The sequence below is a fragment of the Haliotis rubra genome, unplaced genomic scaffold, assembly GCF_003918875.1.
Source record: "Haliotis rubra isolate DU_JTF1 unplaced genomic scaffold, ASM391887v1 Scf678, whole genome shotgun sequence".
Classification (NCBI taxonomy): Eukaryota; Metazoa; Mollusca; class Gastropoda; order Lepetellida; family Haliotidae; genus Haliotis; species Haliotis rubra.
In genome coordinates, this window is record NW_025767388.1 from 286,743 (window position 1) to 309,689 (window position 22,947).

General features: G+C 40.4%; 1 protein-coding gene across 8 annotated transcripts in view; it reads left to right on the top strand.

Moving 5' to 3' along the window:
* Positions 1-16,519: 16,519 nt before the first annotated feature.
* Positions 16,520-22,947, top strand: part of LOC124257957 (protein couch potato-like) — a 194,104-nt gene continuing 187,676 nt past the window's right edge. For 3 of the 8 annotated variants that reach the window (XM_046692023.1, XM_046692021.1, XM_046692027.1), the window contains exon 1: positions 16,526-16,956. In XM_046692023.1, coding sequence (XP_046547979.1) covers positions 16,849-16,956 — 108 coding nt within the window. In that variant the 5' untranslated portion in view covers positions 16,526-16,848. Of the gene's footprint in view, positions 16,957-22,947 lie in introns of all 8 variants that reach the window. The other 5 variants (XM_046692028.1, XM_046692022.1, XM_046692029.1 and 2 more) reach the window with 3 other exon arrangements.

The window sequence follows — 22,947 nt, forward strand, 5'->3', positions numbered from 1 at the left end:
ACTCTGCTGTAGAATTCCCAGCGTCCAAAACAATGAGTATGTGACGCTGATGGCGGCATATGGCGCCGATATATTATGCCTGTATATAACGCCCATCCTCGTTCTGCTCACCATCTGCATTTCAACTACCTCATCTCATATCGTACCTGGCCAGGTGTAGCCTTACACAAACTGCAAAACACATCACTCTGCTACATGAATATTTATGGTAATAATAAGATATTCCAGTCGCATATGGATATATAGTTAGAATGCTTAATATAAGCTCAGTTCGTGCGTGATAGACATAAATATGTAAGTCACCCAGGTATCTGAATTGCCATATTGCAACGTGGTTCTTGGTGGTTTCGCGTCAATTTAATATCATGTGATCATTGATCTGGTAAATTTAAATTTACTATCAGGGAAGTTGTTTGGATCGAATATAATAATGTCGAAAGAAAATACGTTTTGAAATTTGAAATGTGACCCCGATTATGAAGAATGGTCACTGTTGACATCTCCGTGACCATCAAGACTGGAATACGTCTTCAACTACCCCTGTTCGTCTCTTCAACTACCCCTGTTCGTCTCTCTTTGCTCGTGAAAGACCCGGATTAGACTAAAGCGTAGTCTCTGAATATTCATGATTTTGATTGCAACAAATAATTCCTTTTCCATTGAAAATGAGTCACAGTGACATGCAAGATTCAAAACCTGAACCTGAGGTAATCTAGACTTGCTTCAGTTTGGGGTTTAGCATTACAGAAAGGGGTGGGCAGAAGGGGAGATAATGCAGTTCAGGGGCTGCGATCCTGACTAGATCCAGGTTAAAATTGGTCTGGAGTAATCCGTGGTCGTCTCTGTTTCCCTTTGCCCGGGTTAGACTAAAGCGTAGTCTCAGATTATGCATAATTTATACATAATTCGTTTTAAACTGAAAAAAGGCCACAGTGATATTTGAAATTTAAAATCTAGAGTTGCTTCATTTAGAGTTTTAGTATTGCAGAAAGCTGGGCGGAAGGGAAATTAATGCGGTTCAGGGACTGTGAGACAGACTAGATCCGGGTTAACATTGATCTTCAGTAACTCAACAACCTTTACGCCATCGTATCAGGTGACTGACGGGATCGGGTTGTCAGGCTCGCTGACATGGTTGATACATGTCATCGTGTCCAAGTTTTGCAAATCGATGCTCATGGTGTCAACCACTGAGTTGCCTGGTCCAGACTGGAAATGGCTGGAATATTGTAGATTGGAGCGTTAAACAACAATACAAAGAAGCACACTGAAGTCAGTTATTACACCATTTTCACCGTAACCGGAAAGGTCCCTTCATCTATACCGGCAAGCTGACGAGGGGTTTGCAATCTCCGTCAGATTCCGTCACATTCCGTCAGATTCAGTGTAAGGTAGGATGATCAGTAACCGCCAATCCAAGATGACGTCATGGGAACCTGTTTATGCGGTGCTGTTTACATAGTGCACGTGCCACTCGTGCGTTTTTCTATTGCCAGGTGCCATATTCGGGAGCATGCGAGAGAACAGCTGTATTGTGTAAGTCTCTGCGTAGTAGTGTCCGGAATAGAGGACACCTCGTTAATCTGGACTGTCTGCAGGAATCGTCGTTCCAGCTGAGACGACGCTCACCCACATCTCTCCATAGACCGAAAGAAATAACCCATGCAGCTAGTCTTACTTACATTATTACATCGTGTCTGTCGCACGCACGTGCTGTTGCGCGTGGGGAATGTGAAACATGCAAACAGGCAATAGTCTGTCTCCCTGTCTCTGAACCATACAATGTTACACTGTTATGTTCCACAATGTAGCAAGTTTAGAATCACCACAGATTTACCCTGGGCCATCACACAAGGGGTATTATTAGTTAATATATAGCATATATAGCTGCGCTCTCAGCAAATAATTACTGGAATATTGGAGCGAGGGAGAAGGGGGTGGGGGAGCATCTTTTGAGAGGGTGGGAGAAGGGGTGGGGAGTATCTGCTTGAGAGGTGGGGAGAGGAGAAGGGTGGAGTATCTGCTTCAGAGTGGGGGAGAGAGAGGAGTGGGTGGAGGGTGGAAGAGGGGGAGGAGGGTGTTATGTATAATACACAAGGCTCTATATGTATAAGCGTAAAACAGCATTCATTCAAGGCTGTCCCGACCCCCTCTCTCTCTCTCTCTTTCTTTCTTTCTCTCTCTTTCTCTCGTTCAGAGAGAGAGAAAGGCAAATATTCTAGTTAGTGTGTATTGATTGAATAGTTGAATTGTCTTACTCGCCACCGAGGTAGGCTAGATGTAGTTCGGGCATAAGGCATTATTTAATTTTTTGGAGATATATAGGTTATATTCTGTAATAAATCATTCGTCACAAAATTCGTAATAAGATACATGAAATTGTTTTGGATTTACGTAGACGCTGCCATGTTTAAAGGTTACTGCGTGCAGCTCACTGACATAATGAGCGTGAAACAGCTTGGTAAGATAGCGAAAACTGTGACACAAAGTGGCCTTTGACTTGTAAAGTCTGCCATTCAGTTTCTAGACGTATAAGGGCTTACGTTTGTAATAAACAAATGCATCTAAAAAATACCTATTCACGCTCACATTCCTCGCCCAATACAAATGAAAATCTCAACAAATTTCTTTACCTTGGCGGATGATGCGAGACTTGGTTGGAATTGTGTTGAATTATGAATGACTCAGAGGGTGATACAGAAAGGAGAGGACTGTTTGATTTGACACATGTGTGATTTATCCATGCTTGTAAGCAGCGAAGAAACGCTACAAGAAATAAAGATTTGTTCACCTGAGTCGTCTTACCACGGGGTTTGGCGAGGTAGCTTAGTGGTTAAAGCGTTCGCTCTTGGCGCCGAGCACTCGGGTTCGATCTCTGGTCATTTCTGGTGCCGCATGGCGTGATATTGTTGGAATATTGCTAAAAGCGGCGTACAACTAAACTCACTCACTCACTCTTCATCGATATGCTTAGATGCAGATGCAACGTTCAGTTTAAATCAAATACCCGCGACAGTTTGTTGTGGGTGCTGCGTTATGGAGAATCGAAAGTGGATTGACTGGATTGGATGGATTGAGAGACATTGTCAGCCTGACCCAACTGAGAGGGTGAAAGATTAAAGATTAAAGATTAAAGATTATTGCGAGTCTCGGGTTTGTCTGTTCCAGACGCACAGCGCGCCACGTCAGCTGAACCAATCAGTCTGAAATGCCCCAAGCTTCTATACTCAGAGGTGCTGTGGGGTAGCCTTGTATTAAAGCGTTCGCTCGTCACGTCGAATACCCGGGTTCGAATAGCCTCATGGGTATATTGTGTGAAGCCCATCTGGTATCACCCGTCGTGATATTGCTGGAATATGCTAAAAAGCGTAAAACTAAATCCATTCACTCACTCACTCAATAATGAGACCACTGGGGTCAGTAAATCTAGGCATACGAAGATATTTGTATTAAAGAATGTCATTCAATAATTGATTCGTCTTATATATCTAATGTTAAAGTGAATCATCAAGGTGACGCCTTGGTGACATTTTCTCATGCACTTCGTGACACGATACTCTGAGACACAAGCCTGACTGAGTCGTGCATCACTGACCGCTTTGACGTGCGCTCTCCGTAGCCGGGTAAAAACGCCAGTCTTCCCACATGCGGTAAGAATTTCGCAGTGGTGAGTTGGCCGATCTTTAGGAACTTATGAAGGTGTAGAAATAATGATACTATTTAACCTATACATTTACGTGACTCATTCAGAAGAGGTAGAATCGTTTTGCTGAATTTGAAAGTTCGAAAGGGTATAATTATTTAATTCCGATAACTCGTTCCCACAAACAGTTTGGGTGCACATGAATAAAATACATCTATTGATTGAAAAATGAAAAGCACAGGCTCCAGTACCTTCGGGAACAATCAGTATGCATAATTGAACTGTGTTCTTTAAAAGTGAATAATGTCATGCATTTCGATTAAATTTCTGAATATCAAAACAGCTGTCGATTTGGTGGTCGACAATCTTGGTAAATAAGTGAACTTCTGTGCGTACGCTCACTCTCTCTCTCTCTCTCTCTCTCTCTCTCTCTCTCTCTCTCTCTCTCACTCTCTCTCTATATATTTATTTATTTGTTTGTTTGTTTGTTTGTTTTTATTTATTTATTTATTTGCTTATTTATATATTTATTTATTTGTTTTATTTATTTATTTATTTATTTATTTATTTATTTATTTATTTATTCATTTATATATCCCTCGTATCCCATGCTTTCATGCGTGAAATAGATTGTCATTTTCTGTCATTTAAATAAAATAGCTCTCCCTTTCTCTCTCCCCCTGTCTCCCCGACACACACAGACACACACACACACACACACACACACACAGATTTCACAGCACAGTAGGAATGAAAACTGAATATCAATAAAATGGTAGCACGTCGTGTTACAGATTCACATTTATTATTCAATATGTTCATCTATAGTTTCAAATTAGCAAATGTCACCCAGCACAAACACAAAACTAGAAACTGGAACCAGGGCATCGATTAGTATATATTTGTTGACATAAATACCGTTATTGATCTCATTAACGGCGAGTCAGGCCAACCGAACCAGTATGCCACAAGTTGGATGGTTATGTTGGGTGACGAGGAATTTTAACGGCGTCTTTCGTCGACTGTTCCCCAAACACTGTTAATATCCTGTAAGATAATTAAAAACAACAACAATAATAATAATAATGATGATGATGATGATGATACCACTATCACTATGACGATGAAGATGAAGACGACGACGGCTGCGGTGATTATTTTGATGACACTAATAATAATGATCATAATTGTTCAGCAGGTGAACTTCAACTGTGATGATGATGATGATGATGATGATGATGATGAACCACTAGACCGGGAGTTGGATGATCATGCTGGCTTACATGACGAACTGTCGCTGACTGTCCTCCTAATGCTGTTAGTATCTAATCAGATGATAATCAAAATAATACCACAAAACAGCAATGATAATGATACCACTACCACTACTATTACTGCGATGACGACGACGACAACGACGACTATGACAATGATGACGACGTCTTCGGAGGCGATTGAGCAAGTGAGTGAGTTTAGTTTTACGCCGCACTCAGCATTATTCCAGCTTTATGACGGCGGTCTGTAAATAATCGAGTCTGGACCAGACAATCCAGTGATCAATATCATAAGCATCGATCTACGCAAATGGGACACGATGACATGTGTTAACCGGTGAGGATTTGATGACAATAATCCTAACAATAATAATATTTATAGAGCAGATAAACCTCAACCTTGATGGTGATGTGTTTTGTTTCAATGGCGAGAGTTATGATCATAGAACCGAACGCGCAACCATTTACAATGGTTTGCAAAACAGTTAGATGTGAAGCAACAACGTAGATGCGAGTTTACAGCTGACTGCTCGTGATCTGAAACTGGGTGAAATAACGATATTCTCATGGCCTACATAACAAAATAATTTGTAATTAATATATTTCATTCTACTTACAGGGAACAGCTGTGCGGGACGTTTTTTAATCACCAGTGAGCGATAGTGCGCGACCCGTGTCACCCTGACAGCGATATCCACGCTGAATAATTTACGATCAGACCACGCTGGAACGTGGAGTTCATTGATACATTTTCCTTGATGTTTTTGATAATAAAGATGTTATCGCGATGACCGTTCTTCCCGCTTTAATAACTCATTTACAAACGGAAATTCGAGAATGCCTGTTTTATAAGTGGTCTTTGTTGTTCCTGGCCTTGAGATTAAAATGAGACTTGCCGTGGCACATTTTCACTTATACATGCTCAGGGCCACGGGAAGGACTTGAATTTTGTCTGTATGATGGACTTATAGTATACTGACGTACGCACATGGTGTTTGGGGGTTATTTTAAAAAATACAACGTAAATATTTCTTCTTCTTTTTTTATTGTGACGTCACAAGCATTGTGTGACTACCCTATACGAGAGATTGAGAGAGAGAGAGAGAGAGAGAGAGAGAGGGAGTTATCTTATTTAAATGAGAGAGATTGTATTTGCCAAAACCTTACAGTTATATGTAATGTTGCCATCGACTAACGTCTATATTTGTTATACGAGAAAAGGAAGAGAGAATAGTGTGTTCGTTTCTTGTTTTTTCGTTTTGGAAAAGGGTGTGCGTTTATAGTCTGCTTGGCTCAAAAGCAGACCGATGAATTGCAATCTAACTCGAAAACTACTAAACATATAATACTCAATGAAACATCAGACCAACTCTGTGATTTTTTCGCAGAATTTATGCCCCCGAAAAAATAATAGTTGTTTAACAGACTATCATTAAATTTGACACAGTTGACTATTTGCTACGAGGGAGGACTGCAAAGAGAGGAACAGCCAGGTGTACGCGGAATCCTGTATATATGTACATGTCAATATAGGATGTTTATGATGTTCAGAATGATTGCAAAAAATTGGGGGCTGGTCAATCGTTTAAGTACCTGTAAAGGTCCGGGTTTTCAGTAACCTCTTGTCGTAAGAGGCGACTATCGGATCAGGTGGTCAGTCTCGCTGACATGGTTGACCACATGTCATCGTATCCCAGTTGTCTAAACGATGCTCAAGCTGTAGATCACTGAGGGGCGGTGGGGTAGCCTAGAGGTTAAAACGTTCGCTCGTCACGCTGAAGATCCGGGTTCGATTCCCCACATGGGTACAATGTGTGAAGCCCATTTTAGGTGTCCCCTGTCGTGATATTGCTGGAATATTGCTGAGTGTGACGTTAAACAACAAACAAACAAACACTTGACTAAGATGAAATACCTTACCCTAATCTCTGATATCCCCGTGAAAAGACACCCCACCTCCCCCTAACCCCAAGTACATCACTACCACCCCACCCATCACACACACGTACAACAACACGTATGCATTAGGTTGGAGTACACCCCACCACACTCATCTACCAATCCACCCAGACAGACATTTAGCGCACCCCTACAGCACTATGATGTTATTCGTGATACCCGCTATAGACTGTCCCCGTATGGTTAAGACGCCTATCTATCTCCTTGCGTTGTCGATAAATCATACGGCAATGTTTACCTAACGCCCGTCAGACAACACTGAACACTGCACAATGGCGGGTAGCTCAGGTAAAATCAATTAAGTCAGATAGGTAAACTAGGCCTGTCTGGCGAGAGATTTTATACTTTGTCCTAGAATTTCTGGAAATGCCAATCACTGGTACAATTTCTATATGAAATAATTCTCTTTAAAAAAAATAACAAATACATTTTTAACTACGAAATATATACTACAGACATCATTAATCATATAATTACCGAAAGATTGATATAAAACAAATGCAGTAGAAAGAGGTCGGCTGAACCTGGCATAGTAAGACTGGTTCAGCATCAGCTCAGGGCCATTGTCTCTTCTGCATGCAGCCCAGCTAGCGAAAGGGACTTCTCCCAGGAAGCGCTGCCTAGTCCAACCTAGTGTGTCTCACAGTCCCTGAACCACATCATTTTCCCTACAGCCTAGCCTTCCCTGTAGTGCTAAAGCCCTAAACGAAGCAAGTCTAGATTTCCCCAGGTTCATCTCTGGTCTCCCTAGGGCTCCTTTTCAATTTAAATGGGCTTGTTTGTTACTATCAAAATTATATATATTCAGAGACTAAGCCTTAGTCTAAGTCCAACCCAGCAGGAACTTTTAGAACGTGTCGACTTCTCAACACTGCAGGCTTCAGAATTACCCAGAATGTCATAAGGGCTGTGTTTCTGGCAGCAAATACGGGTACTCTCCTAAGGTCGGTCAAGAGATTAAGATTTACCAAACCTAAGGCACCAAGAACAATGGGGAGTCAGACAACCTGGTCCTTGAGATGCAAAAGTGAGATTTCATAAGCGAGGTCCGCATATTTCCTGACAAAAGGGACATGAAATTCAGTGAAATAAAAAAATTAATTCGTTTTATCCAAGGTGTTAGACAGTGTCATTAAATTCACTACATAATTTACATTTCATATTTATATTTGAACGCACAATCACACATTGACGATTACCAGATGGAAGTAAGTGGTCCTGAGCAGCAAACAGAAAGCCTTTTGTTTCATTTTTCGGGCCAACTGACATCAAGGAAACGTCCAAGCAGGATTGACCTTCTCCGCGTAGATCCGTGCTCATAATGTTGATCACTGGATTGTTTGGTCAAGACCCCATTATTTACAGACTGCCGCCATATAGCTGGAATATCGCTGAGAGCGGCGTAAAACTAAACTCACTCACTCACTCACTCAGCAACAAGAAAACCCGAGTCTGTGCTCATTATACATGGCACTTCGCTTGGTTGACACTCATTTCTCTACTACTATTACTGAATCTTCATCAAAACCAACACTGATGTTCAGATTGTGTACCACATCCTTCACGAGAACTGTGGAACGTCTTGGCCCAGCCATGCTTTGTGGCATGCCTGATAAGAAAATCATCAGACAAATGCGTGTGTGTGCAAAATAGGCACAATAAAACTCTTTCATGCAGAGCCTCAGCTTTAATCAAACCACGCCCTCCCATCATAATAGATAAATAAGTGATTCAGGGAAGGGGGTGAGGATATGGTGGCATCTACATTTATTGTTGGTTTTCCCGGCGGTGGCGTTTTTGTTGCACTCGTAATAAAAATATGAATTAATTTTATTATAATTGCGGTACTCATAGAAGAACAAGCAGAAATATTCCAGCAACATCGCGGCGGGGGACACCAGAAATGAGCTTCACACATTGTACTCATGTGGGGAATCGAACCCGGGTCTTCGACGTGACGAGCGAACGCTTTAACCACTAGGCATTAACCACGTTGTAGTAGTAGTAGTGGTGGTAGTGAGTGAGTGAGTTAGTTTAGTTTTATGGCGCACTCAGCAATATTCCAGCTATATGGCGGTGGTCTGTAAATAATCGAGTCTGGACCAGACAATCCAGTGATCAACAGCATGAGCATCGATCTGCGCTATTGGGAACCGATGACATGTGTCAACCAAGTCAACGAGCCTGACCAACCGATCCCGTTAGTCGCCTCTTACGACAAGCATGGGTTACTGAAGATTCATTTTTACCCGGACCTTCACGGGTCAGTAGTAGTAGTAGTAGTAGTAGTAGTAGTAGTAGTAGTAGTAGTAGTAGTAGTAGTAGTAGTAGTAGTAGTAGGAGGAGGAGGAGATTCATTCTTACCCGGATCTTCACGGATCAGTAGTAGTAGTAGTAGATCTTTTTGCCACGCCGCCATATATGATCATGAAATGATGACTACAGCGCCAGTCTTGATACAAATATTCACCAACAACTGAATACAATTGATTACTCCCGACACAAGAATTATTCTGCCAAATACACTTTACACTACCAGACATTTGTTGGAATTAGGGTATTCTGTTCTAGCGGCAAGGCAACTGTTGCTATACAACAACCATAATAAAAACATTAGTACAAACACATGATTTTAATGGCATCGGGTCATACTAACACTTTCAATAACATGAAGAAAACAAAATTGCTAGAAAATTGCTTTTCTGCAAAGAGGCTTCGACGACAAACAACCCAGCATTTGAACTGCAATCTGTATACGCGAAGTCTGTGTATTGGATCGAACAGCCTTATGATAGAAAGAACAAAGAACATGGACGATAGAAAGAACAAAGAACATGGACTAGACGTTTTATTGACAGGTCACACAGAAGAACCTTTACTTTTCGTTGTGTAACCGATTGAACAAATAAATAAAAATCGGTTTGTACGTATAGTGGATATAGGTTTATACGGCATACTTATTCCGTCCATCGCCGGATCGATTATTACAGCATTGTTAAACAATGTTCTTTTATGTGGCGACTTTTGTGGAGAACGTATGCGCTGTGGGGAGAAGAAACCAGTCGTGCACCCGCCAGTGTCATTATGTATGACACGATCGGGTAAGTTATAAGGATAAAATTGAACAGTGTTCAAACATTTCTACAAACAAGAACACTGTTTGACGACGAGACGGTTGCTAGGGGCGTGGCTCTGTATATACACTTGTACATAATGAAGATATTGATCCGAAGGTCCTGTCCTGGCACGACGTAGGTTTCCGTCTTACTGCCACTCCGAAAGGTTATCGAGGCAATACGACGCACATCATTACGTAGTTTAAATTTAAAACTGAAATTAAAATCGAAATTAAAAACTTTTCAGTAATTGCGATAGTCATGAATCACAGCGCAGAAAACAGTTTCAGAAAGTTACAGATGGCTTGGATAACCGGATCGTGAAGATTTAGGATTTGTGTGTTAATATTTCACGCGCCTGTGGGCGTTCTCATGGAAACCGCCATCGAACTATGTCAGGTGGTAGAGGCTTCCTTGTAAGAACCCCCCAATATATGAATCCAATCCAAAGACATGTTTCTTGTGGGCCAATTCTTATATTTTATTGACAAGAGCCGCCGTAAGAGCATTATCGTTAGAACATTTATACTAGAGCATGGTGAAAGTTTGTAAGTGTAGTAGTTGTTGTGTTGTTTTTTAAATAAACGAAATCAAATAAACAAACCGTGGAGATGTTGGCCGGTGCATATTGCCGCAGAGATGATATAAAAAATTACAAATATAGCTGGATATGTGAGTACAACTCCTCCCGATTGGAAGATGTTATAATAACAGTAATAATAATAATAATGGGTATTTATAAAGCGCCTGTATCCACACACTTGTGCACGGTCAAAGCGTTGAGAGATTATTACCCCGTTAACCCTAGCTGACTGTGAGGCATCCGACCGGGTACCCATTCACTGCAGGGTGAACAATTATGAACAAACTCACAAGCGCTGCGTGTGTTTCCTTAGTAATATGGAGTCGATTGGGTTGGTGGCGCCAAGCATCTTACGGCCCATCTTTACTACATGTGGTGAGTGAGTGAGTGAGTTGGGTTTTACGCCGCGTTTATCAATATTCCAGCACTATCACGGCGAGGGACACCAGAAATGGGTTTCACACATTGTTAAGCATGTGGGGAATCGAACCCGGTCCTTCTGCATGACGAGTGAACGCTTTCACCACTAGACTACCCCATCGCCCACAACATATAGAAATATTTCTCGCATTACTCCACATAATACAATAAACAATATCGGAAGTTGTCCCTTAAAAATATTAGAACTGGTATTCAGCAACCCATCCTTGTCAAATATGATAAAAGGGAATCGTGTGATCACGCTAGCTGACTTGGGCGCTGCACGTCGCCGTATCCCAGTAGCTTACTTCGATGCTCGTGATGTCAATCACTAAATGGTTTGATTCAGACGCGGGTATCTCCAGACCGCCGTTTTACAGCTGGAATACCGCTGAGTGGGGCATTAAAGAACTAACAACAAAAAACATCAATGTGCTTGCTTATAATCACACAGGGCATGCGAACAAAACGTCAAGACAGAAACCCAGTCTCATGAAATGAAAAGCCAAGATGCCGGATGCGTTGATAGCAACGCACAAGCTTTATAGATAGTAGCCCAGTCTGTGAGTACGTTCGGGTCTTTGATGACGTCACTTTAGTACGTCTTTGGGAAGGTTTATGGTGATTGGCTGAAATCGCAGCTATTACGAAATGGACCTTGATGGGTTTTGTGCAACTTGGCTACTCTGTTCGAGTGTCTAAATTCAGTCAGAGTTATCTATTCCTGGAAATAGAGACATTGTCCTGTCTCGATGCTTCGCCCGAATGGCGCTCAGTAATGGGTACCTTCCTCATTGGCTTTGTGTACACACAGTTTATTAATGCATTTTCCTTTGTTTTCGATCATTCATTATCGGATTATTTAACATTATTCTGCTACTATCCCAACAAATAATGCTACTACGATCAACGGAACTAGTGTTGCTGATAATATCATCAACGAGACTTATATCGCTGATACTATTATCAACACGACTAATATTGATGTTTTTACGATCAACGCGACTAATGCTGCTGCTACTTCTATCAATAACACTAGCCTGCTACTTGTACCTTGTGTACACACTAGATCCCATCAGTAACATACTGTGTCATATGTTAAACTCTCTATTCAATCAATTATGTACTGCAGTAATGTCAAGCGGACAGTTCCTCCAGGGACACCAGAGACAATATACCGCTGGGGAAATGCTGCTTGTTACGTCAAACATTGTATTCCATCAGTTAAACACGGAATCTTATGCCAAGCGCCGTATCTCATGATTTAAGCTCTGTTCTTAGTCAAGCACCATATCCAATCATTTAAACACTATATCATATGTCAAGCACCATTTCCCATCAGATACACACTATATCTTATGTCAAGCACCATATCCCATCAGATACACACTGTATTTTATGTCAAGCACAACATAATATCAGTTAAACACTGTATCTTATGTCAAGCACCACATAATATCAGTTAAACACTATATCATATGTATGTCAAGCACCATACTCCATCAGTTAAACACTGTGTCTTATGTCAAACGCCATATCCCATCTGTTAAACGCTATACCTTATCTCAAGCACCATATCCCATTAGTTAAACACTGTATCTTATGTCAAGCACCATATCCTATCCGTTAAACACTCTATCTTATGTCAAGCACCATAGCCTATCAGTTAAACACTGTATCTTATGTCAAGCACCATATCCCATCAGTTAAACACTGTATCTTATGTCAAGCACCATATCCCATCAGTTAAACACTGTATCTTATGTCAAGCACCATATCCTATCAGTTAAACACTGTATCTTATGTCAAGCACCATATCCCATCTGTTAAACACTATATCTTATGTCAAGCACCATATCCATCAGTTAAACACTGTATCTTATGTCAAGCACCATATCCCATCAGATAAACACTGTATCTTATGTCAAGCACCATATCCCATCAGTTAAACACTGTATTTTATGTCAAGCACCATATAATATCAGTTAAACACTGTATCTTATGTCAAGCACCATATCCCATCAGTTAAACACTATACCTTATGTCAAGCACCATATCCCATCAGTTAAACACTGTATCTTATGTCAAGCACCATATCCCATTAGTTAAACACTGTATCTTATGTCAAGCACCATATCCTATCAGTTAAACACTATATCTTATGTCAAGCACCATATCCCATCAGATACACACTACATCTTATGTCAAGCACCATATCCCATCAGTTAAACACTGTATCTTATGTCAAGCACCATATCCCATCAGTTAAACACTATGTCATATGTATGTCAAGCACCATACTCCATCAGTTAAACACTGTATCTTATGTCAAGCATCATATCCCATCAGTTAAACATTGTATCTTATGTCAAGCACCATATCCTATCAGTTAAACACTGTATCTTATGTCAAGCACCACATCCCATCAGTTTAACACTGTATCTTACACTGTACCTTATGTCAAGCAACATACTCCATCAGTTTAACACTCTATCTTATGTCAAGCACCATATCCCATCAGTTAAACACTCTATCTTATGTCAAGCACCATATCCCATCAGTTAAACACTCTATCTTATGTCAAGCATGATATCCCATCAGTTAAACACTGTATCTTATGTCAAGCACCATATCCCATCAGTTAAACATTGTATCTTATGTCAAGCACCATATCCTATCAGTCAAACATTGTATCTTATGTCAAGCACCATATCCTATCAGTTGAACACTGTATCTTATGTCAAGCACCATATCCTATCCGTTAAACACTGTATCTTATGTCAAGCACCATATCCCATCAGTTAAACACTGTATCTTATGTCAAGCACCATATCCCATCAGTTAAACACTGTATCTTATGTCAAGCACCATATCTCCATCAGTTAAACACTGTATTTTATGTCAAGCACCATATCCCATCTGTTAAACACTATACCTTATGTCAAGCACCATATCCCATCAGTTAAACACTGTATCTTATGTCAAGCACCATATCCCATCAGTTAAACACTGTATCTTATGTCAAACACCATATCCTATCAGTTAAACACTATATCATATGTATGTCAAGCACCATACTCCCTCAATTAAACATTGTATCTATGTCAAGCACCATATCCCATCTGTTAAACACTGTATCTTATGTCAAGCACCATATCATAACAGTTACACACTGTATCTTATGTCAAGCACCATATCCCATCTGTTAAACACTATACCTTATGTCAAGCACCATATCCCATCAGTTAAACACTGTATCTTATGTCAAGCACCATATCCTATCAGTTAAACACTGTATTTTATGTCAAGCACCATATCCCATCTGTTAAACACTATACCTTATGTCAAGCACCATAATCCATCAATTAAACACTGTATCTATGTCAAGCACCATATCCCATCAGTTAAACACTGTATCATATGTCAAGCACCATATCCCATCTGTTAAACACTGTATCTTATGTCAAGCACCATATCCCATCAGTTAAACACTGTATCTTATGTCAAGCACCATATCCCATCAGTTAAACACTCTATCTTATGTCAAGCACCATACTCCATCAGTTAAACACTGTATCTTATGTCAAGCACCATATCCCATCAGTTAAACACTATATCTTATGTCAAGCACCATATCCTATCAGTTTAATACTATGCCATATGTATGTCAAGCACCATACTCCATCCATTAAACACTGTATCTTATGTCAAGCACCATATCCCATCAGTTAAACACTGTATCTTATGTCAAGCACCACATCCCATCAGTTTAACACTGTATCTTACACTGTACCTTATGTCAAGCAACATACTCCATCAGTTAAACACTGTATCTTATGTCAAGCACCATATCCTATCAGTTAAACACTGTATCTTATGTCAAGCACCATATCCCATCAGTTAAACACTGTATCTTATGTCACGCACCATATCCCATCTGTTAAACACTCTATCTTATGTCAAGCATCATATCCCATCAGTTAAACATTGTATCTTATGTCAAGCACCATATCCTATCAGTTAAACATTGTATCTTATGTCAAGCACCATATCCTATCCGTTAAACAATGTATCTTATGTCAAGCACCATACTCCATCAGTTAAACACTGTATCTTATGTCAAGCACCATATCTCATCAGTTAAACACTGTATCTTATGTCAAGCACCATATCCTATCAGTTAAACACTGTATCTTATGTCAAACACTTTATCGGTCAAACCCTCTGTCTTACGTCAGACAAAAATATTCTATCAAATAGCATGCACTTTATTTCAAACAATTTATCTCGTATCAAATACCTCATCCCTCTGTCAAACACTGTATCGTTCGTGCCACATCTTGCATCAATCGTTCAATAGCTGTATAGATCAAACATGCAACCAGCTTGTCAAACACTTTCTTGTTTCGATATTTATCTTATGACATCTATTTGTTAAACAATTAAACGTTTTCGTCAAATATTTTACCCGTCAATCAAACAGTGTATCCAACCTGCAGCCCCCACTGAACCATACAAACACATCCAGTCAAACACCTCCCGCACATTCCAATATTATTCGCCATCAGTCAAACAATGTGTTCCGTACAGCTCAAACACCTGGTGGGTCACGTGACATTTTATGATCAAGTATTAAAAGTATTAGATCACCATTGTTATTAGTTTATCAATAACGACAAGCTCTTACGCTAACAAACCCAGTGACCTGTCGTTCAGGTAGACAGACACATGCGCGGAGAAGGTAGAAACCAAGTTGTTCTATAAACATACCTATTTTCAAATTATGGCAATTTCTACAAACAAATTCGTCGAAGGAAAATACTTGTTGTCAAGCAATAATTATAGACGAACCACTAACTCGATAATATTTTACACGGGAATTTACCTGATCAGACAGGTACATTGTTCGCTAAACAACGGCATCAAATGCACCGAGGAGCGCCCTGCGTTAATTAGCTCCGTCAGGCTCCACTCACCAGGACTCAAACAAAGGGACTCGGGTGCAGATCAATGCTGCCTGCAAACCTTCGTGTACATCTTTACATTAACTTTCAAAGCACGTGTTGAAAAACCTAATACTCCAAAATCAATAACCCTGTCTAGAGTCGAGCTGAAATATTTTCGATTTTTTTTCCGCCGAGACCTGTATAGCTATTCTGAACGGCATAGTGCAGGCTGGGTCACATCTGGGATATAAATTAGTCTAAATGTCAGCAACTCTCCTCATGCAGTGTTTTAGTTCGGGCTGTATTCTTGATAATTATCCGACCTCATTAGCAACATTGTAACACTGTAAGGGGGCGTGTATGTATGTCGCCTACATGTAGCAAGGCAGAAAATCACGTCACTCGTTCAAGTGTACACCAAACAGAAGGGATTTTCCTCATAATCGGCTAACATTTTCCTCTCAGGTTGATAATCGCGTATTTTTTTCCTCATTGAATGGCCAATAACGATAGGCGAGCTTAACGCAAGACAAAAGCAGCTCGCGCGGGGTCAGAGGTCGCCAAAGCATGCCGGGACTGACGTGTGACGTCACTGACTGAATGTGCGTGCATTTGAATAACAAAATAAATCGGGAGGTGTACGAGTCCGCTTCATAGTCTGTCAGTTACTCTAACGCCGACCTGTTACCCACATGAACTATTCGGATACAGCTTGATGGAACAGTAGCTTCCCTCTATCCTTTTCTCCCACAATATATCTTCTGTTCACCATCACACACGGCTAGCTAGCGGTGAGCACTCGGCGCGGTGGGATTCCCTGACTCTATCATTGCTGTGATATCGTCGAACGCTTGGACACCGTAGCGCCTCATCACAACTATAGAGGGGTTACCGAGCCTTGAACACTATGAGATCTAATGAAATGGCGAACCACACCACTACTGGGCTTAACACAGAGACGACCATTGCGCTGTCACAGAGCATGGATTCTGTCAACACCACACCAGAAGAAGAGGTAAGACTATTTCAGCATTTACTACCCCAGGCGTGAGATTCCGTCACCCCCAGGGCTTTCGTTGCTCGTGTCCCACCCTAGAGGCGTGCGGGCTATTTTTGACAACCCACCACGTGAATTTCGTGTAGGGGGGCGTTTTACAATGACCGTGTTGAAAGGAATGAAACCTTATACTTTTGATGTGAGCTGACGATATCTCGTGTTCAGTCAACTGTTGAAATGCAACAATTTCACGTGATAGAGGCAGTTTACACGCTGTTGATGGTGTGTTCCATGTATTTACGATGTGTAGACCATGTTTACTCTAAATAATACAACCATGTTTCCACATTTAACTCTATTTTGATGTTAATGCCGTGAATGCTCATTTACATATTTTCACCTGTGGAGTAAACAGGTGTATGCGGTGATAAAAGACGACACTCGGTGCACAAGCGAACGCCCATTTCTAAAGAAAATATCGCCACCAGTTTATCTCTTTACAGCTCAGGCGAAATTCCTAAATTCATAATCGTCTCTGAGATTTATTATCGGCTTGTATTAAATACTGTACAGAGAATGAATGACTGCTCAATAGTCTGCCATCGACAATGCTAAATCTCCCCGTTCCAACGAGCAAGGCTTTAGGACGGTACATGTTCGCGCTACCATAAAAGATTACACGAAATCGTCTTTCAGTTGGGGGTCGCATTAAATGGACATGTTTATTGGAATGAAACGAACAGGGTTATAAAATAAGCCTGGATTCATGAACTGCTCGCCCGGCCACTTTCACAAACCAGTTTCAAATTCCAGTTCGACCGTTCGCGTATGGATTAAGCTGTATGCGATTGTTTGGTTAGAAATTCTTTTCTCTTTGTAATGTGTGCGAGAATTTGTTCGTCTCTACTCTTTGAACTTTGAAATTACGTGAAACAGTGACAATACATACATACTACCCAAAGTCCGTTTCTCATTGTTCTGGAGCATCTGGATGGAGAGCCTGGGAACGTGTGTAATCTTGCCGGGCCACGCCCCCTATTATATACACTTATCAACGGGCATGTTGACCAACACTCCTCGTTCTGTATCCCAACATACTACAGTAATTAACACAACAAACAACATTGCAAGATTTACTGTTAGGAAGAAATGATATGAATTATTTTATGGCTGTCGCAATGTATAGTTCAGAACTCGTTAAACTTGAACGTGACACTTGACACTATCCCTGTATTACCCTTGTTATCTGTACCCTATACAATGGCTATTGTCAAGTGATTTGTTTGAAGGAGCAAGCACTATCTACCGCGGAGATTTCGTCATGGACTTAGAAACGATAGGGAATTAGACTTAAATACTATAAAATCAACCTCGGGTGAGCTTGAAAATCCATATAAACGTTGAGATAGACCTTTCGACTAAACCTAGAGAACCCTCCCACCTACAAGCTATAGATCACTCAGTATGTTATCATTTAGCCGGTGTAGTCGTGCAAGCTGTTACCGCCGTTGAATGAAGCGTACAGGGCGAATATAGGCTTTTTCAGCTATTGTTACAGATAATTCCGTGGAATTACTTAATTCACGCTGGAATAAGGTAAACCATACTACTTCGCCACTGTCACTGCATACATACACAATAAACCGTATATGGAGTCCAATAAAAAATCCAATGTTGTAAATTAAAGACTGTCCTTAAAATATGGGTTTCTGGGGTTGAAGTTCGGTTAATTAAGTACCCCTTGTATACACTGGCACTTACAAAAATGCCGATGTTGTCAGCAAAACTATGTCATGAAAAATATTTAACTGTGTTTTTTAAGTTACTGTCAATTGATAAATGTCCCTAGTATACTCTGCATCTTACACAAATGCCGATCAAGCTGAAATATGTCGCTAAAAGATGGAAGTGAGTGTTGAATATTTACTAACAATTTCCCCCGTACGCTACATGTTGATATTGTGTACGATATATTGGAATGTTATCATACATAGACATAGGAATAATTAGTTGGCCGTTGATACTGGGAATATGATCTGGGTGAACTGTAGAACATATTGCTGGGGCGATATGCTCTCGTACATACCGGGCTGTAATAGGAATAGTGGGATGTAATGGATGAACTGCAACATTGTGTAAAACCTTGTAACATCTTGTGACTCATTGTTACATGCAGAGAGCGATAACAGTCATAACTCCCGGGGATGTGCTTTGTGGAAAGAAATGGTGAAACATTAATAAAACTTGCCACGATTGGTACAGAACAAACTGCCTTTCGTATTTCATTATGCGTATAATATCGCGAGTTTTCTCCCCTCTCGTTGGGTTAATTGATGGCTGGTTCTCAGATTTGTCGGAATTATTTGATACTATCTCGCGGATCGATACCGATTATTTTCAATTATCACCATCGTGCCGTTGAATTGTGGGTGGAAGTTTCAGCGTGCATTCCCAGGCACTTGATAATGCATCTGATGTTGATAATAATTGAAGAAGCACGCCGATCCATCGTTTGGTTTCATGTTGTCGGAAGTTTATAATTAATTTACCAGAATGGTTTGTATCGATGTTATTTTAAGAATCAAATGCCACGATATGTCGAAGTACGGATAACTACATCTACATGATACCCCAAAACAACATCCCTTTGTTCGAATGCGAGATATTTTTTAGACATCACAATCAGGAAAGAATGTTATCAACGTTTCAGTTAACACTATCAATTACTTGTCTTTGATTTCTACAGATAAGGAATTTAAAGATACACTACCAGGTTGTACTATATAATGTGATTTAAGACAACAAAACCAAAAAATCTTAGTAAACGTAGCACAATACGATCAAGTAGAGACCTATCAGATTCAGTGAATAGTGCTTCATCACATTCATTGAAGAGCTGTTTAAGATGGATCACGGACTACACAAAACCAGACTAATATTATTTACATACGAGTTGCATTATTTAGCAAAATTTGACGTTCAAGTTCCTTGTTGTGACAATCGTAACAACCTTTTCCTCAGATCAAAGATAAACAATTCCCCACACAACTGCTATCAACAGAAACATTATGTGTTGAAATACCGGACATGAATAGCGGTAGCTACTGCATCAGTTATTGCAGTTACATGTATTGAATATTGTCTTCATAACTGAATAGAACCGAGACAATGTTAGTGAAGCAAGCGTCCATTAGAGTACACAAATGTCCACCATCCTGCAATAGCTTGTATAGACAGTGAAACGGGTTTCCCGAGCTCCATACCTGTCAGTTTGGAGGTCGGTCCTGTCGGGAGCTACCTATTGATCAGCTGCGAGAACACTATGGCGATTTGAAAGACTGCTCGTTCAGATCGAAAGAAGGCCACTGTTAGTAGCACACAGGCCCTTTGGAAAGTCTCGTGCGGAGGGTTTTTGATGTCGATTCGAAAGAGCAGGCTATTATGTCAGGAAAAAAGCCACGGTATTCATTTTATTACGAGTATCGAATACCGACTGTCATAATTATGAAGCGACCGAGAAAACATTGAGCGTGCAAGCTGCTTGGGAATACGGTTCTGTCATTCCTCAGCGTTCAATCGAAACGGTAACATCCGCACTCACTTAACCCAGAGCATCATCAGAACGTACAAGAACGCTGTGGGTCACTAGTTTCATGACCCAGAGCTTCAGATACACATTTCCTGAACAGGTCGAGCGTCTTTTCCCAAACATCAGTCGGGACGAGGGCTGTTCTGACTGACACGTTAGCCGCTTCATCTGGGATAATTTAGTTATGATGAGGATCTGATCACAAGCGAGAACACCAAGCCGTGCGTTACGGTAAATACCCACCCCCGCCAACACAAGTCGCCAGCTTCGAGACCCAACGACCTGCTTTGCAACGAGAACGATTTTCTTTAGAGAGGTCACAAAATCGTTATTTTCCTACAACACTTCTGGGATCAGAAAACGTAACCTGGCCCCGGGGTTCAATCTTTATATACACGATGATGGAAATTGACCTCGAAAGAAAGTGGACCCCAAACTGTTCTTCAAACAAATAACCCTATGTGGCCTCTGAAATCAGCCATTAGGAAAAGCAGTTCTTGACTTAAAGGAACCCCGTTGATCCAGCTATGGTAATTCACTTGTGTAATATATCAACGTCTATCTAATCTTGCGCATGGAAATCAATCCTTAAACTCCATTAAAACTCACGCTTACCAGTTCGAGAAGGTTAGTTTTGTAACTCATTTTGAACTAAATACGTTAGAAACACGAGTATTCTTTTTCTGCATGGAAACAACTGGTTAAGCTGATTCAACACCGAAAGGTCAATGATGTGAAACTGGATCCGTGCAAGTGATGAACGATGTATTGGGATGTAGATATATATATTTATATCCATCCTTAGAAACAAGCCGATATGACATACGAGTCATAACGTTTTGCCTCGTACGGAATGACGATAAAATATACATGAACCAAGGCGAGCATTAGCAGTGTTGAAACACGATAGTCCCTTGTGTGATTCAGATATAAATTATACACATTCGGGGCAGGGCAGCAAAAATACCAGCCCCTACTCAGCATATTACGTAATTTACTCAGGGTACTATTTAAGAGAGGCATGGAAATGGTGGTTCAGGGAAACAATATGAGAAAACTCTGATCACGAGTGTCTCCTTGTTGAAACCTGTCCTGAGCTTGCTAATTGATTCGCGTTGTCATCATGTAGGTTAATATAGAACGTTATCGACCGGCTTACCATTGTCTAGAACACATACAAGTATTAACACAGCGATTATTGGTGGTGCTTGTGTTGTATATGTACACATGTTCATTTCAGTTGGGAAAATATAGCTGTAGATTAAATGGAAAGAAGGTCATCGAAACGTTTTTATATCTCAATTTTAATCGCTCCTATACGTTTATGAGGTGTCGGTGAAAATAGGCTGTATCAACTGTGTCAGTGCGATGCTCGTCCGTTAATTTCACACAAACGTCGAAAACCTATTGCGGAAGTTTTTGTGTGATGTAGAAATTTGATGTATGGAAAAAAACAAACAGCAACTCCTTGTTTCATCCATGAACACGCGTTGGCAAAGGATGTCTACATTGTATAAGAAAGGACCGCTCTTCGCATGGACTGTACACTATTATGGGTGACAAGTTGGTCACAGTAATGCTCTGATCTGCCTATTCATATAGCTGTTATTATGAAAGCGTAAACCTAACAGATTATGGCCTACTCAAGTACATATTTTACAAATAAAGCGGATTTGTTTTGTTACTGTGGCATTAAGTAATAACATTTTCTGTTTGACAGGATTCACGTGAGACTTGTAAAAGCCTATGTTACATTTAATGATATTACCGCAGGCCTTGTGTAATCGTATAAATGAACATGAAGCAAGGACTTATCTTAACAGGATCTAATTAATTTTGTCAGTCATGTATGAACAACATTTCGACGAACATATGTCTCTCTGTGTAACTATAGAAATATTATCGCCTGTCTCACAGTCCCTGAACCACATAATTTCCCCAACTGCCTAGTCCTCCCTGCCCTAAATGAGGCAAGTCTAGATTTTTCCAGGTTCTGAATTTCCCATCTCACTGGGGCTCCTTTTCAATTTAAATGGATTTATGTGTTATTATCAAAATTATACGTGAAAAGCAAGATTTATAAATCTTGCTTTTCTTATGCTTTCCACTTCTAAATGTCCTTCAAAAATTTAAAATCATATATACTACCCATCAAAAGTTTTGACTCACTTAAAGCACTCACTATATGTTATGTGTATATATGTGGTTACATCGAAGATGAATTTCGCCACTAACTTGGGGAAATCAACTACAAACCTTATGCAGTTAACTGCACGAGGATCATGCATCAAATTGCTGAAAAACATGTGGAAATGTGCATGTGAACAGCTGCGTGTCGATTTGAAGTTTTGTTAAGAATTAGTCAATTTTCACTGATTTTCATTATTTACTGAACTCATGACAATAATCTTTTCAACGTT